The sequence below is a fragment of the Sphaeramia orbicularis genome, chromosome 20, assembly GCF_902148855.1.
Source record: "Sphaeramia orbicularis chromosome 20, fSphaOr1.1, whole genome shotgun sequence".
Taxonomy (NCBI): Eukaryota; Metazoa; Chordata; class Actinopteri; order Kurtiformes; family Apogonidae; genus Sphaeramia; species Sphaeramia orbicularis.
In genome coordinates, this window is record NC_043976.1 from 35,481,045 (window position 1) to 35,498,603 (window position 17,559).

Consider the following 17,559-nt stretch of genomic DNA (forward strand, 5'->3'; position numbering starts at 1 on the left):
TTTTTTGGAACTTCTTACATTAAATCTAGAAAAATACATGATTTTCACTGAAAAAACACAAAAAAGAGGACAATATTACATTAAATGGTGATAAATCACTTAGGAAAGGTTAAATATAGAGAAAAAAACTGCAGCATTGGGTCTTTATGGGTTAGATGAAGTTTTTTTTTTTTTTTTTTTTTTTACTGTAGGGTGGTGAATATAGTCTGCCAGTAGGAATAATAACCAGATTCATAGCCCCTTATAGTGGTGATGACAGATTTTACCGAAAAAGTCAGTTTTCCTTCAGTTTTCTCTGTTTCTGATATAATAACACAAAACAAAGAGGATAATATTACAATAAATGGTGATAAATTACTTAGGAAAGGTTAAATATAGAGAAAAAACGGCAGCATTGGGTGTTTATGGGTTAGATGAAGTTGGTTTGTTTACAGCAGGGTGGTGAATATAGTCTGACAGTAGAAATAATAACCAGATTCATAGCCCCTTATGGTGGTAAACATCCGGGCTGCTTAAGTTCCCTTGAGCATCAATCTGGATCACGCTGGCCTCTGACCCTCCCTGTGGAGGACGGAAGAGAACAGAGTTCCCCTGCAGTGTAAATAATAATAATAATAATAGTAAAAAGTTTGTCTGTGGTTAAAAAACACAGGAGATGCTCGGGTGAATAAGGGGTGTGTGTGATAGTGGGTGTCACTGGTGATGTCACACCTCTTAGACAGCCAGGATTGGACCCTAATTAGAAAGCTCGGCAGCAAATAGATATGCGTCCTGCATGATTGAATCCAAAGTGGCTGATGCCCAAAATTTCTGCAGAGGCGCAGTGAGAAAAAAAAAAAAAAAAAACTGAAGGGGAGAGGAGCAGGAGTAGAGACGGGGGCGCACACCGGTATCAGAGCCGAGGAGAGTGTGTGGCACGCTGCGCTGCAAACAGTCTCCATAAGCTGGAGGCGAGCTGGAGTTCCAGAGGTGATAGAGGAACAGCGAGACGCGCACCCCCCCTGGTACGGAGGGGTAAAAGGGGGGTGGCGGTGGGTGGGAGGGGGGGGTAGAAGAAAAAAAGAAGAAAAGAGCTGAAAATACAGTCCGAGTTACGTCAAAACCTTGAGGACGCTGCGTTATCTGGGGGGGGGGAGAGAGCAACGGAGGCTGAAGAGAGACAAGTACAAAGGGAGAGTGGAGCGGCGGAGTCCAAGTTGTTCGTGCGCGTCGCTCCAAAAGGCTGCGCCGATGGCATCCGTACTTGGAAACAACAGCCGCGCGTCCGGAGCTCAGAGCGGCCAGGTTAAATGTAAGCTGAAACGGAGGAGGAGGAGGCGATCAAAGAGGAAAGGTACAACTTTAAGCTTGTTATTTGTCTTTTTTTTTGTGTATCCCTTTACGTCCCTTCTTGCAGGATGCGTTCAGAGGTCGTGCGCACCTTGGCGGGGCATCGGAGCGCGCACAGCCGCTCCATAGTCGACATCTCCTTCCTTCCGATCAAACGGAGGTGTCGGCTCCAGGTTTTGCAATATGATTTTTTTTTTTTTTTTTTTTTGTGCTTAAATCTATATTTGGAGTCTTAATAATGCTGATTCTGTCACCCATCTGCGCGGCGCCGTTGTGTGCGTTTACGTGACGCATTGGTTTTCCGTGAAAAGTTGAAGTTGCCGCCGCGTTTATTTATTGTCCTCAAAAAAAAAAAAAAAAAAAAAAATCGGCGGCTATTCAATCAATGTTGCCACTCTTAGACGTATTAAAAGTGTATTTATGAAAAAAAAAAAAAAAACGCTCTATCTTTAGAATTAAACCAGACAGACGATGCTTCCGCAAAACAAAACAAAACAAAACAAAATCGTCGTTGCCTTTTTCCGTTTAACTTCCAATCCTCTATCATCATCAACAGTTTCTTTGTCTATTCTAATCAAAATTACTAAATCGCAACTAAACTTAGTCCTGAAAGTGTAACCAAGTCTCCTCTCACTCCCATAAACAAACATTTATTTCCCAAAATCCACCTCTGCATCACTCATCCAAATATTTGAACCATAATTACGCACAGCATCTTTCTGTTTCTGTTGCTTCTTATCAGAATATTTTTACCTCATTAGAAGCTTTAACTCCTGCTCACTTCAGCTGTTCTCCCAAACACTAAAAAGTCTCAAGATAGAGAAACATTTCCAGGCCTGCAAACAAGGATACAAAGCATTAAAAACACAGCAAGCAGTTAAAAATAATATTAGATCTTTTTTTTTTTTTTTTTGTTTTGTTCCCCCACCAGGATTTATTTATATTTTTTTAATTCCAGCTTGTCATACCTTGCTGTTTTGCAATTCTAATACTGAAAAATAAGTCATACTGGGTAAAAGTCAAGTGTATCTGTAATTAAAATGGAAAAAAACATGCAACTTTTAATGCTTAAAGACGGTGGCATTGTGTCGAACACTGAGCTGGTTTTGTGTCCCTGTAGCTGTACTGTTACACATGTAATTCAGGATAAACAAATGCAACGCCAGCTTTAATACAAGTACAGTATCCCTGCCACAATTATGCTTTTTATGCCATTTTTATATGTTAAAAAAATCACACTTTTGCTTTTGCCTGATCTCACATTTTCACCTCACTTCATTATGAGATGCTGTATTTTCCCTCCATTTCCAGGAGTTTACTGCACAGCTAAAAACGACTAGTAATTGCTGAGTAATTTTACATGAAATTATCACAATTAGTTGTATTTTGAGCTTTACTTGCACTGGAAATGGGACAAAAATAGAGGTTGTAACCGGATTTCAGAATGGAAATATTTGCCTCTTTTAGCTTTATTGCTTTAACTCCCCTGTTAAGTGATTTGTTTTCATTTTGCATCGAGGAACATTACATATATGTCACCGAAACTGAAGCGTCGAAGTGTTTTTTTTTTTTTTTTTTTTTTTGCTGAACAAAGGCCACAAACACTCACAGGAAAATGTGCTTAGGGTGTTGTTTTTTTTTTTTTTTTTCTCTTTTTGCAGCCATGTCTACGAGAAAGACGGAGGGATCCACATTAAACAGCACCGACACGTTCATTTTTATTTATTTTTAATTTTAACAGATGATAATACAACTATTTGTGTTGTTTATGCTTGATGGTACTTACGTGCCACCCCATTGCATTGTGGAATATGGATGAACACTCGGAGCGTGTTGACGTATCAGGCTGCAATTGAATGCATAACGAGCTTTCATAAACACTTTGCACTTGTCATCAAACTACAAACAGACAACTGCGCCTCATTTCCATAACCTCTTGATTTTTAATAGCCCAAGTAATTGAGACAAGGGAGACAATACATAAAATATAGTGCTGAGGCAAATGTATTTACATAATGGAAACGACAGAATTGGTTCCACAACATTAAGCATTGCATATGAGTATCACACAACGCGCACACATTAGCTGACAGGCCTACACAGCGTGTTTCCAAACGGCTAATTTATCAGCACTGCTGATTCATTCTGATAACACGGGACATTAGGGGCCAGTTCAGGGACCAGTTGGAAATGAACTGTGTCTTTGGGAAGTGCTGATAGCCGCTGACTGTTCCAGAGCTGCAGGAGGTCGTCTCACTGCGCTCCAGCAGCTCAAACATGTGCAACGCTGATGGCGCTCAGATCTGTTCTTCCTGTCTGATTGCTTTTTCCTTTTGCACATTTTTTTTTTTTTTTTCATGTGTTTTCTAGGATCTGAGGAGAAAAAGCAGAAAAAAAAGCACAGAATATGTATCCTAAGTATCCTAAGCTGTCAGACACAGAGTTGGTGATTGAAGGATTTTCTCGCAGATGGACTTCAAACTTGAACAAATTACACAAAGCCGGATGGAACTTTTTTTTTTTTTTTTCTTTTCTTCCACTCGTCATTATCCTCCTTCATCTTTGATAACCCAAATGCCAACTGATCATCATCTTGAGATTTTATACAAATATTTTTACATGGAGAAAAAGTCACGGGGGATTATTGGATGGCATTTAGGGTTTAATCCCTTGAAAAGGCTGCAGAATAGATGGACTGACTAAAACCTATGTGTATTCAAAGGTTATAAGCAGATTCCTCCCTCCTCCCACTGCCACTTCTATTAATTTTTACCCCATTGCTTCTGTGCTATTGTTCATTTTCAGATGACTATGAAGTATAATACAAATAACAGATTAAAGATTAGCGGCCTGCAAAGTGCTGTAGTGGTCATAGCTGAGATTTACCCCCCCACACACCCCCTGCATCTTCTGATTCCCAGGCCCGCTTTCCTGGAAATCACACTTTAGTAAATTCATCAGCTGTGTTTAAAGCTCTGTGGTCCTCTGCTGCCTCCCCGTATTGTTCAGGTTACAATGCTCCTGTCAGCTCGGCATTGTGCACATGTACACCTCGCTCTTGGTTTGTTTGCTGGCCCTTAAACGCAGCGTTTGCAGTGTTTGACCAGCATGGTTTGCCATCACTCTTGGAAGGATTCATGGACATGCAGGGTGTATCTATCTGCCTCTTAATTAATCACAGCCTTGTGATTTACGGTTGTGTCCCTTAGGGATGTTAGTGCTGTTAGTTCCTGCCACAAATAAAATCCACCTGGAGATGTGTGACAGGCCAGTGCTGAACAGGAGCATCTGGATGAGTGTGATGCACATAGCGTTTTTTAAAAATTTTTTTTGTTTTGTTTTGTTTTTTATGTCTGCAAAGTCATGTGTCAATTGCTTTGACCTTTTTTCCTCTTGCCTGTCTTAAACTGTGCCATATGTACAACATATTCCTCGTCTTTTATCCGCAGTGTGTGTTTTTATGGACAAAAATAAGCACAGCAGAGATTTATAGGCCAACATTATTTTTTACAACCACACTTATCACCCTGTACTTTCGGTGCAGAGTACAGTATATCAGCGTATCATCGAGAGTGCCGAGGGGGAAATGTGAAAAACACAGTGTAACATAATTTATGTAGCAATTACTGTTTACGCTCTCGTTCCTGGCGAGGGGGCGGCAGAGGGGTCGAGTGTGGGCTGCGGGGGTGATGAAGAAAGTTGAGGCGGGGAGGCAGGAGGGGGACGAACGGGCAGGGCAGAGGATGAGGGTCATCGCGTCTCACATCTGAGGCTCCTGTCTGGAGAGGCAGGGGGTCATCACCGAAGCCATTAGCGGGGCGGGCTCGTCGATTGGCGCTGGGCCCCGGTGCTCTCCGAGGGCCGCTCCGAATGTCTGATATCCAGAGAAAAAAAAAACAGAGGAGGAGACATTAAGAGGAAACTCTGGTCGTGTGCGCCGGTGCTTTCTTAGTGCTTTTGACGTGGATGGACACGGCACGAAGGGGTGGAGGGCAAAGGTCAGGACGGAGGCTGAGACCGGACCAGGAAGTGCAGGAAAACAGGATGTGTTTTTTTTTAGAAATTAGCTTGAATTGAGGAATTTTAATTCTCTGAAGGGTGTTTCTGCAGAAGATAATTAATTTAGAAGCTTAATACTCCCCATGATGCTGATAAAACCCCTGATATTCATGTGATCTGTCTTTGTAGCAGCTTGTAATAATAATAATAATAATAATAATAATAATAATAATAATAATAATGATAATAATAATATAACAAAACACAATTAAGGTTCTCTCTTAGGTCTTTTCTGGTCTCTTTTGAGGTCCAAGATTCTCTAAGAAACAGCGAAAAAAGCACCCATTTGCAAATACATACTGTGTTCTTGTGTAGTTTTAATGCAAAGTCTATTAGGACCTGAATTATGTCACAAAATAAAAAGCTTTAGCAGAATGCGTTCAATGCTAGATGTGAGTCGTTTCATTAAAAATTGTTAAGACACAACTTACAAATGCAACAAAAAGCCCAGACACATAGATTCTGTTGTTCAATGTGGTGTTTGGATGAAACTAAAGAAGTGCAAGGTGGGAAAAGGTAGAAGAGCATTTCATTTCAAAAAGATTATTTAGAATCGTGTGTGCTGGTGCTTTCTTAGTGCTTTTGACGTGGAGGGACACGGCACGAAGGGGTGGAGGGCAAAGGTCAGGACGGAGGCTGAGACCGGACCAGGAAGTGCAGGAAAACAGGATGTGTTTTTTAGAAATTAGCTTGAATTGAAGAATTTTAATTCTGTGAAGGATGTTTCTGCAGAATATAATTAATTTAGAAGCTTAATACTCTCCATGATGCTGATAAAACCCTTGATATTCATGTGATCTGTCTTTGTAGCTGCTTGTTATAATAATAATATAACAAAACACAATTAAGGTTCTCTCTTAGGTCTTTTCTGGTCTCTTTTGAGGTCCAAGATTCTCTAAGAAACAGCGAAAAAAGCACCCATTTGCAAATACATACTGTGTTCTTGTGTAGTTTGCATGCAAAGTCTATTAGGACCTGAATTATGTCACAAAATAAAAAGCTTCAGAAGAATGCGTTCAATGCTAGATGTGAGTCGTTTCATTAAAAATCGTTATGACACAACTTAGAAATGCAACAAAAAGCCCAGACACATAGATTCTGTTGTTCAGTGTGGTGTTTGGATGAAACTGAAGAAGTGCAAGGTGGGACAAGGTGGAAGAGTATTTCATTTCAAAAAGATTATTTAGAATCTAAGTTGCGTTTTAGAGTTTTAGAAATTAGCTTGAATTGAGGAATTTCAATTCTCTGAAGGGTGTTTCTGCAGAAGATAATTAATTAGAAGCTTAATACTCCCCATGACTCTGATAAAACCCCTGATATTCATGTGATCTGTCTTTGTAGCTGTTTGTTATAATAATAATAATAATAATAATAATAATAATAATAATAAAACAGAACACAATTAAGGTTCTCTCAGGTCTTTTCTGGTCTCTTTTGAGGTCCAAGATTCTCTAAGTAACAGTGAAAAAAGCATCCATTTGCAAATACATACTGTGTTCTTGTGTAGTTTGCACACCAAGTCTATTAGGACCTGAATTATGTCACAAAATGAAAAGCTTTAGAACAGGGGTGTCAAACTCATTTTAGTTCAGGGGCCATATCCTCCCAGTATGATCTGAAGTGGGCCAGACCAGTAAATTAATAGCATAATAATATATAAATAATGCCAACTCCAAACATTTCAATGTGTTTTATAGTAAAAAAAAAAAAAAAGTAAAATTACATTATGGAAACATTTACGTCTATAAACTGTCCTTTTAAAAATGTGAGTAACATAAACAACCATGAAAAAACGGAAATTTATTAAGAAAAATAAGTGCAATTTAAACTCTATTTTGCCTCTGCTTATCATGTGTTAATGTGCATTATAACTTACAGATCACAATGGATCTGCAAAATACACAAAATATTTTAGTAACTGGCAGAATATTGGTAATATTGCACTTACTTCTCTTAGGATATTTGTAGTTTTTCATATTTTTTGTGAAAGGGTAGTTTGTAAACTTACACATTTTCATGTAATTTCACTTTTTTATACTAAAACTGAGGGAAATTTTGGAATTGTTATTATTTGTAGGTTTTTATGATAGTATTTTACTGATCTGACCCACTTGAGACTAAAGTAGGGCTTTATGCGGGCCCTAAAGTGAAAGAATTGACTGTTAAGATCTTGAGTGTCATTTTTGTATTTCACAAATTCACCCTACGGGCCGGATTGGACCCTTTGGCGGGCTGGATTAGGCCCCCGGGCCATATGTTTGACACCTGTGCTTTATTGACAGGGTGGGGAAGCAAAATTTACAATGAACATTTAGTTGTTTTTTCTCAGCAGGCACTACGTCAATTGTTTTGAAACCAAACATATATTGATGTCATAATCATACCTAACACTATTATCCATACCTTTTCAGAAACTTTTGTCCATATGAGTAATCAGGAAAGCAAACGTCAAAGAGTGTGTGATTTGCTGAATGCACTCGTCACACCAAAGGAGATTTCAAAAATAGTTGGAGTGTCCATAAAGACTGTTTATAATGGAAAGAAGAGAATGACTATGAGCAAAACTATTACGAGAAAGTCTGGAAGTGGAGGAAGCAACAAAAACGTACCAAAGCTTTTATTAAAGCTCTCAAATCCAAAATCCTAAAGGATCCAACCAAATCCATGAGAAAAATGGCAATTGAACTTGAGGTAGACAACAAGACCGTTAGAAATGCAGTAAAATATGATTTGAAGATTTAAATTCTCATGACTTTCAATAAACTAATTGGTCATACACTGTCTTTCAATCTCTGCCTCAAAATATTGTACATTTTGCTTCCCCACCCTGTAGAAGAATGCGTTCAAAGCTAGATGTGAGTCTTTTTGTTAAAAATCATTAAGACAGAACTTACAAATGCAACAAAAAGCCCAGACATGTAGATTCTGTTATTCACTGTGGTGTTTGGATGAAAATAAAGAAGTGCGAGGTGGGAAAAGGTGGAAGAGTATTTCATGTCATCTAAGTCAGGGGTGTCAAACTCATTTTAGTTCAGGGGTCACATTCACCCCAATATGATCTCAAGTGGGCCGGACCAGTAAAATAATACCAGTGAAAAAAGTAAAATTACATTATGATAATGTTTATAATTGACATTGTTTCCTTAAAAATCTGAATAACGTGAAAAACTTGAAATGTCTTGAGAAAAACAAGTGCAGTTTTAACAATATTCAGCCTCAGTTTATCATTTTATCATTTACACACGTGCGTTACAACTTACATTACAATTACAAATATGCCAGACATTATGTAACAGGTATAATATTGATGAAATTGCATTTACTTTTCTGAAGACGTTTCACGTTGTTCATATTTCTTTAGGTTATTTGCATTTTTTGTAAAAACATAGTTTGTTAATGTAAATATTTTCATGTAATTTTACTTTTTTACACTAAAACAAAGGTAAAATCTGCAGTTGTCATTATTTATAGGTTATTAGGACAGTATTTTTCTGGTCTGACCCAACTGAGATCTAATTGGTTTCTATGTGTACGTATGGAACCTGAAATAACATGATTTTTACACTATTGATTAATATCTTCAGTGTAACTTTTGCATTTCACAAATTCATCCTACAGGCCAGATTGGACCCTTTGGCGGGCCGGATTTGGCCCCCGGGCCGCGTGTTTGACACCTGTGATCTAAATTGTTTGTCTGTTCCTCTCAGCTGTTTTATTCTTGGTACTAGGCCGTTTTATTGTCGTATTATAATGATGTAGTATCTTCTTCTGCAATGGCCTACATTTACATTCATAAATAAAATCCTAGTGCAGCGAGATGCAGGCGGCGCGCACCTTTCTCGGGCTTGCAAATCGTCCACGCCACCGGTTTCCTAATGTAGGTTCATTCACAGCGGGCGGGATGCTTTGGGGTCGAGGACCGCCGTTCGGTACAGTAGCGTCTGGGGCTGGGTTTTTTTTCACGTCACGACAACCCAATGTCACCCGACGTATGCGCCGTGGGAGTGAAAAAACCACTTGTGGGGAGATGTATTTCACAGATGTAAAGCTGTATTTTGAGCCCCGAAAACACTTCTGTCACATTTGTTTGTGTTTGTGCAGATAAACGCATTAAGAGCGGCGACGAAAACACCGCTGGCATTTATGAGGTTAATGAAGGTCAGTGCCGGTGGAGACGGCGCGGCGCTCCTCTGTGTGCGTACGCATGGCTTTCTGAATTTACAGTTCCTGATTAAGGGGGTAGAGGCAGCGGCGAAAGTCTGCGGTTTAGGACACAGCGTCCTCTAACTGACTGAACGTTTAGCAGAGGCAGAAGGAAAAAAAAAAAAAAAAAAAAAAAGGTTATTACTACTGACTGTGGTCTCTTGAGGACAGCTGATAAAATGACCAAGGAAAAGGAATAGCACAACTTTAGCACATTAGCATAATTAGTAATTATCTCGTAATAGTCCCTGTTGGCTTTTCGGAGCTTGGCAGTCAGGAATTCTACTTAAAGTTCAGACCCACAAAACAGATTTCATGCCAAAAATGTCTAAAAAAAAAAAAAAGCAAAAACCACAAGTGTTGCTGTCAGGTTGTGCAGGAAAACGAGTATCAAAAGCACAGATGCAGATGTAAAAAATTCAGAAGGTGAGACTTAAGTTAATTAGTCTGTTGTTTGATGATTCCCGCACTTGGCGAGATAAGGGTATTACTCACATGGCAAATAACTTGTTGCACTTGTTGCTATGACGACAAAACGCAGAAATTAAATCGAGTTAGCCATGTGACACACTCCGTCAGTCTGTCCACAACAGGGTTCTTACTTCAGAGGAGACATTTGAGGAGTGTGTTGCTGCAGCAGTGCTTAACGCTACAATTGTATGGAATGAAAATGATGCCTTGTAGTGTGTGTTTTTTTGCGTGTGTGTGCTGCTGTTCGTGGCGAGCTGTCAGTCCTCATAAACAGAGATGTAGCGCAGCAAGTCAGCAGCATTATCGCGTCCTGTCAGTGTTTGTGTGTCTGCAGTGCGACGCAGTCCACCAGACAACACAACGTTAGGGAGTTTTTGCCGTGTAAACCCAGGGTGCGACGCTGCCTCAGAGCGACTGTCAAAGGGGACTCCGAGGGGGCTTTCGGACGTCGTCGCAGACAAATGTGCACATTAGGGGTTCAGTGAAGGCATCAGGACAGTTTTGTGTTGGATTTTTGCCTTTGTTTTTTTAGCGTATTTGACAGTTGGCGTCACGTTAGGATCCACTCGAACCTTCAGATTCAGAAAACTTTATTTATCCCATACGGGCGATGCATTTGCAGACATCAGCCTACATCCAAAGTGCAATGTGACTAGGGATGTAACGATTACCGGTATAACGATAAACCGTGGTAAAATCACAGACGGTTAGTATTACCATTTAAACTCTAATTCTTATGATAACCGTGTTTGATTACCGCACTTTTCCGGAGAAAACACCAATGGAAAGATCTGCTTTTATGTCAAATATTTGAGTATAGTTTAAATTTATTACAATTTTGATTTTATATTGCTAATATTTGGAACCAATATTCACTTTTAAAGTCTTTGAAAAGGTTCGTTAAGCATCTGTGTGTTATTTATGCAATAAATTATATACATTTTTCAAATCGGATTTTATTTATTTAGTTTTTTTTGTGTGTGTTTTCTGACCTTTTATGTTTTTATAATAAGTTAAAGTGAAAAAATAATAGACAGATGATATAGATGAAGTTGTGCTGAAAAAAAAGATACCAAACATGGGTATAGTAAACATTTGTTTATATAGTATATAAAGGCAAAATCTAAAGGACTGAAAAACGACCAAAATAGGCTCAGACCACTAAGGGTTAATATTTGAATGTTTCTGCCAAGAGAAAATGCATTGTGCCAATTATTTTATTTGGTTTTGTTGGTGATGTTGTTTTTTTTTTTTTTAAATACAACTTGGTTAAATTATTTCGGTGTGTGTACCAGTACTTTTTGAAAATTTTGAGCACAGTTTCAACAATAACGCAATAATAATGTTAACTGTGATAATTTTGGTCACAATAACCCTGATATGAAATTTTCATATCATTACATCCCTAAATGTGACAAACAAATAAATACAGGATCATTGGCAGCAGCTTTCGGATGTCGTCGCAGACAAATGTGCACATCAGGGGTTCAGTGAAGGCATCAGGACAGTTTTGTGTTGGATTTTTGCCTTTGTTTTTTTTAGCGTATTTGACAGTTGGCGTCACGTTAGGATCCACTCGAACCTTCAGATTCAGAAAACTTTATTTATCCCATACGGGCGATGCATTTGCAGACATCAGCCTACATCCAAAGTGCAATGTGACTAGGGATGTAACGATTACCGGTATAACGATAAACCGTGGTAAAATCACAGACGGTTAGTATTACCATTTAAACTCTAATTCTTATGATAACCGTGTTTGATTACCGCACTTTTCCGGAGAAAACACCAATGGAAAGATCTGCTTTTATGTCAAATATTTGAGTATAGTTTAAATTTATTACAATTTTGATTTTATATTGTTAATATTTGGAACCAATATTCACTTTTAAAGTCTTTGAAAAGGTTTGTTAAGCATCTGTGTGTTATTTATGCAATAAATTATATACATTTTTCAAATCGGATTTTATTTATTTAGTTTTTTTTGTGTGTGTTTTCTGACCTTTTATGTTTTTATAATAAGTTAAAGTGAAAAAATAATAGACAGATGATATAGATGAAGTTGTGCTGAAAAAAAAGATACCAAACATGGGTATAGTAAACATTTGTTTATATAGTATATAAAGGCAAAATCAAAAGGACTGAAAAACGACCAAAATAGGCTCAGACCACTAAGGGTTAATATTTGAATGTTTCTGCCAAGAGAAAATGCATTGTGCCAATTATTTTATTTGGTTTTGTTGGTGATGTTGTTGTTTTTTTTTTTTAAATACAACTTGGTTAAATTATTTCGGTGTGTGTACCAGTACTTTTTGAAAATTTTGAGCACAGTTTCAACAATAACGCAATAATAATGTTAACCGTGATAATTTTGGTCACAATAACCCTGATATGAAATTTTCATATCATTACATCCCTAAATGTGACAAACAAATAAATACAGGATCATTGGCAGCAGCTTTCGGATGTCGTCGCAGACAAATGTGCACATTAGGGGTTCAGTGAAGGCATCAGGACAGTTTTGTGTTGGATTTTTGCCTTTGTTTTTTTAGCGTATTTGACAGTTGGCGTCACGTTAGGATCCACTCGAACCTTCAGATTCAGAAAACTTTATTTATCCCATACGGGCGATGCATTTGCAGACATCAGCCTACATCCAAAGTGCAATGTGACTAGGGATGTAACGATTACCGGTATAACGATAAACCGTGGTAAAATCCCAGATGGTTAGTATTACCGTTTAAATTCTAATTCTTATGATAACCGTGTTTGATTACCGCACTTTTCCGGAGAAAACACCAATGGAAAGATCTGCTTTTATGTCAAATATTTGAGTATAGTTTAAATTTATTACAATTTTGATTTTATATTGCTAATATTTGGAACCAATATTCACTTTTAAAGTCTTTGAAAAGGTTTGTTAAGCATCTGTGTGTTATTTATGCAATAAATTATATACATTTTTCAAATCGGATTTTATTTATTTAGTTTTTTTTGTGTGTGTTTTCTGGCCTTTTATGTTTTTTATAATAAGTTAAAGTGAAAAAATAATAGACAGATGATATAGATGAAGTTGTGCTGAAAAAAAAGATACCAAACATGGGTATAGTAAACATTTGTTTATATAGTATATAAAGGCAAAATCAAAAGGACTGAAAAACAACCAAAATAGGCTCAGACCACTAAGGGTTAATATTTGAATGTTTCTGCCAAGAGAAAATGCATTGTGCCAATTATTTTATTTGGTTTTGTTGTTGATGTTGTTGTTTTTTTTAAATACAACTTGGTTAAATTATTTCGGTGTGTGTACCAGTACTTTTTGAACATTTTGAGCACAATTTCAACAAAATCGCGATAATAATGATAACCAGGATAATTTTGGTCACAATAACCCTGATATGAAATTTTCATATCATTACATCCCTAAATGTGACAAACAAATAAATACAGGATCATTGGCAGCAGCTACAAATAAATGCATTTGAATAATCAACAATTAGGGATGTAACGATATGAAAATTTCATATCACGGTTATCATTATTATCGCGGTATTGTTGAAATGGTGCTCAAAATGTTCAAAAAGTACTAATACACACACTGAAATAATTTAACCAAGTTGTATTTTGAAAAAGAAATAAATAAATAAAATCAAATAATAGCCACAATGTACTTTCTGGTAGCAGAAACATTAAAATATTAACATGTAAACAATCAAATATACAATTGTGCATTAAAGATGTCACGTTATGGACACTGTTTGACCATTTTCCATATCAAGTTTGATTTGTTTGAATTTCTTTTTCATAGATAGATAGATAGCGCCTGGAGTGCTGCTGTTTCTCCAGGAAATGAGCAGTACCATTAGTTTTTTAATCAGTCGGGCTCTAATCAGTATTGACCCGGAGTTTTGAAATCAATATATTCTATAATGAAAACTTAAAACTTAAACTAAAACTAAAACTCTTAAAACTTTTTTACATTTTATCTGTTACAACCACTGAATACAACAAACAGAAGTGCAGTGTGGAATGGATTCTGGAGTATGATTACTCTAAAAGTACACTGTAAAAGTATTTCATAGTATTTGTGCTAATAGTATATGAAGTACTAATACCAAAAATACTAAATTCACGAGGTACTCATTGGAAAAAAAAATGTATTCATCATTGAATTTAGTCTTAAAGCCTATTTCAGATGAAAAAACAAACATTTTTGGAGCTTGGAAAGGATTTTTGAGTATGATTACTTCAAAAGTACACAGTAAAAGTAGTTCATAGTATTTTTGCTAATAGTATTTGAAGTACTAATACCAATTGTAAAAAATTCATGAGGTACTTATTGGAAATCATAATTTTATTCATCATTGAATTTAGTCTTAAAGCCTATTTCAGACGAAAACAAACACTTTTGTAGGTTGGAATGGAATCTGTTGTAGGATTACCCCAAAAGTACACAGTACTTATACTCATTCAGTTGCTCTATGAAAAGTATCGCTATTTATGAAAAGTATTCTCTTCAAAACTCAACACTGCCTCTGCAGTTCCAAGTTGTACTGCTCCATATTCTCCCGGAAAATGGACAGAATTATGTGAGTAATATACAAAGGACGGACAGAACCCTCCGTCCGTATCCGTCGGCGTCTTTAACGTAGAGCATAAATGAGCCCTGACTTTTGTTGTCTGGAAGGCACATTCGCTCCATGCAGCTCATCTACCGTAATTGTCGAATAAGTAGCGCACAAGAAAAACGGTAGCGGCTGGACTGACCATACAGAGGAGAATCGCGGCTGGCTTGACCGCAGTAAAGGGAGGAGCCACTACAAGGAGGCTGAAGAGCCGCAGGTTGCCGACCCCTGGTCTAGTTCCTGCTTGGCTGGCCCATTGTTGTTCCTTTGTTTTATCTTTTCTTTATTTCTCTATAGTGGTGTATAAATAAAGTTTTACTTCCTTATTTATGTGTAAAGTAAAACCTCAAAGTCGAGGGAAAACAGGCCAACCTGGTATGACTGTTGAGGTGAGTAGGTTTAGCTATTTTTGGCTGATCAGTGCATGATTTCATGATTTGCTGTTGGTTGTCATGTAGAGAAAGGGGGAGGCACCCTATTGTCAGAAAAGGGTTAGGGTTAGATTTATCAACTAAATTCAAACAAATTTTCAGACTAACAGGCCTTCTGACAAAAAGGTGGGCACCAGACAAAGGTCACAGCAGCTTCACACTGACATGGTCAAAGAAAACTGCTGACATTGCCACAATTTTCTCAAATATTTCTCATCAACAGCTGACGTGAATCGTTCCCATGTAGCAGCAACATTTTTTTTTTCATCCACAACCAATGTTTTGTCAAGTTTTGCCCAGAATTCATATTATATACCTAACTTAAAGCTGCAGCAGTTGATAGTTTTTGCCGTTATTGAGCAAAAATTCACTGATTATGCGCGAACATTTTTTTCATTCAAGTGGTTGGAGAGAAAACGTAAATTCAATGTCACATCGTGGGTTTTTTGAGGCAGTTGAAGGACTACATGACTTCTGACTGTAATTACTGCTGTTAAGCTTTCCTCAGACATAACTCAACACAGAGGGTCAGAAAAGTGTCCTTTCTTATATCATCTATCTTTATAGTTGATCTTCTGATTCGAACTGAGAGGAGAGAGCTGCAGAAGGAAGAATTGCACTTTTTCCCCCAAATTTCTGCATTTTTTTGCAGCTCCTATGGTGTTAAGTGCAAAAATAATTGAAAAAACTGAGGGTCTAAAGGTAAAACCAAGCAATATAAAGGCTATATTCAGACGGCAGGTCTTAAGGCACAATTCATATTTTTTGGTGAAATCTGATTTTTTTTGTGTGCTTACACATTAAATGCGACTTCTATCAGTTTTGAGTATGAACTGAATGTGGCCCTGAAGTGACCCACATGCGTAAAAGAGGTCCTGGCGTAATACGCGACCACACAGATATGCACTGTGTTTACGGACGTTACACTCCAGCAACGCAGAATTGTGATGTTTGTCGCATTACAATGACGTAAAGGTCAGATAAATGTGACCTGTCCGTTCAGACTGAAGTCACATTGCAAAATATCAGATACATATAGGATTTAGGACCACATCTGAAAGTGGCCTGGGTCGGATTTGAAAAAATCAGATTTGTGCTGTTCAAACTGTATGTAACAGATCAGATATAGGTTACATATGGACAAATAAAAATTGGATTTGGGCCATGTTTGCCTACAGTCTGAACGTAGTCGAAGTCACATCTTACAGTAGAAATGTTGTGACCTGTTGTAAGAGCAGCTACGATCAACACAAGCCTCATCTTTGTATTCTATTTAGTCATATTGCGATCTCCCTGAACGTTGCATTTGACGTTTGCGTAGCTGTTGTTTCAAAGAAGCTGATTTTCTTAAGCATTTTATCACGCTATCGAGACGAGTTCGACACAGGTTAGAAAAGCTTCATTTATTTTTGTATTTAGTCTTTTGATTCGGACTGAGAGGAGAGAGCTGTAGAAGGAAGAATTGCACTTTTTTTGTGCTTTAAGTGTGAAAATAACTGGAAAAACTGAGGGTCTAAAGGTAAAACCAAACAACATAAAGTCACACCTTACAGTAGAAATGTTGTGACCTGTTGTAAGAGCAGCTATGATCAACACAAGCCTCATCCATGTTTGTTATTTAGTTGTATTGCGATCTCTCGGAACATTGCGTTGGACGTTTGTGTAGCTGTTGTTTCAAAGAAGCTGATTTTCTTAAGCATTTTGTCACGCTATCAAGACGAGTTCGACACAGGTTAGAAAAGTCAAATTAATTTTATATTCAGTCTTTTGATTTGGACTGAGAGGAGAGAGCTGCAGAAGAGTTCTTTTTATTTTCTTAATTCCTGCATTTTGTCAGCTCCTATTGCAATAAGTAAGAAAATAATTGGAAAAACTGAGGGTCTAAAGGTAAAACCAAGCAACATAAAGTCACATCTTACAGTAGAAATGTTGTGACCTGTTGTAAGAGCAGCTACGATCAACACAAGCCTCATCCATGTTTGTTTTTTAGTCGTATTGCGATCTCTCTGCACATTGCATTTGATGTTTGCGTAGCTGTTGTTTCAAAGAAGCTGATTTTCTTAAGCATTTTGTCACGCTATCAAGACGAGTTCGACACAGGTTAGAAAAGTCTAATTAATTTTATATTCAGTCTTTTGATTTGGACTGAGAGGAGAGAGCTGCAGAAGGATGAGTTGTGCTTTTTTTTTTCTTGGAATTCCTGCATTTTTTTCAGCTTCTATGGCTTTAAGTGCAAAAATAACTGGAAAAACTGAGGGTCTAAAGCACAGGTGTCAAACATCCAGCCCGGGGGCCAAATCTGGCCCACCAAAGGGTCCACTCCGGCCGTTGGGATAAATTTGTGAAATGCAAAAATTACACTAAAATATTAACAATCCTTTTAGTTCAGGTTCCACATTCAGACCAATTTAGTCTCAAGTGGATAGGACCAGTAAAATACT

The 17,559-nt window shown here is 37.6% G+C and overlaps 1 protein-coding gene across 1 annotated transcript in view; it reads left to right on the top strand.

Annotated features, from left to right (window-relative positions):
• The first annotated feature begins 1,087 nt into the window (after positions 1-1,087).
• Positions 1,088-17,559, top strand: part of adarb2 (adenosine deaminase RNA specific B2 (inactive)) — a 475,247-nt gene continuing 458,775 nt past the window's right edge. The window contains exon 1 of the mRNA XM_030123826.1: positions 1,088-1,333. Coding sequence (XP_029979686.1) covers positions 1,231-1,333 — 103 coding nt within the window. The 5' untranslated portion in view covers positions 1,088-1,230. The remainder of the gene's footprint in view (positions 1,334-17,559) is intronic.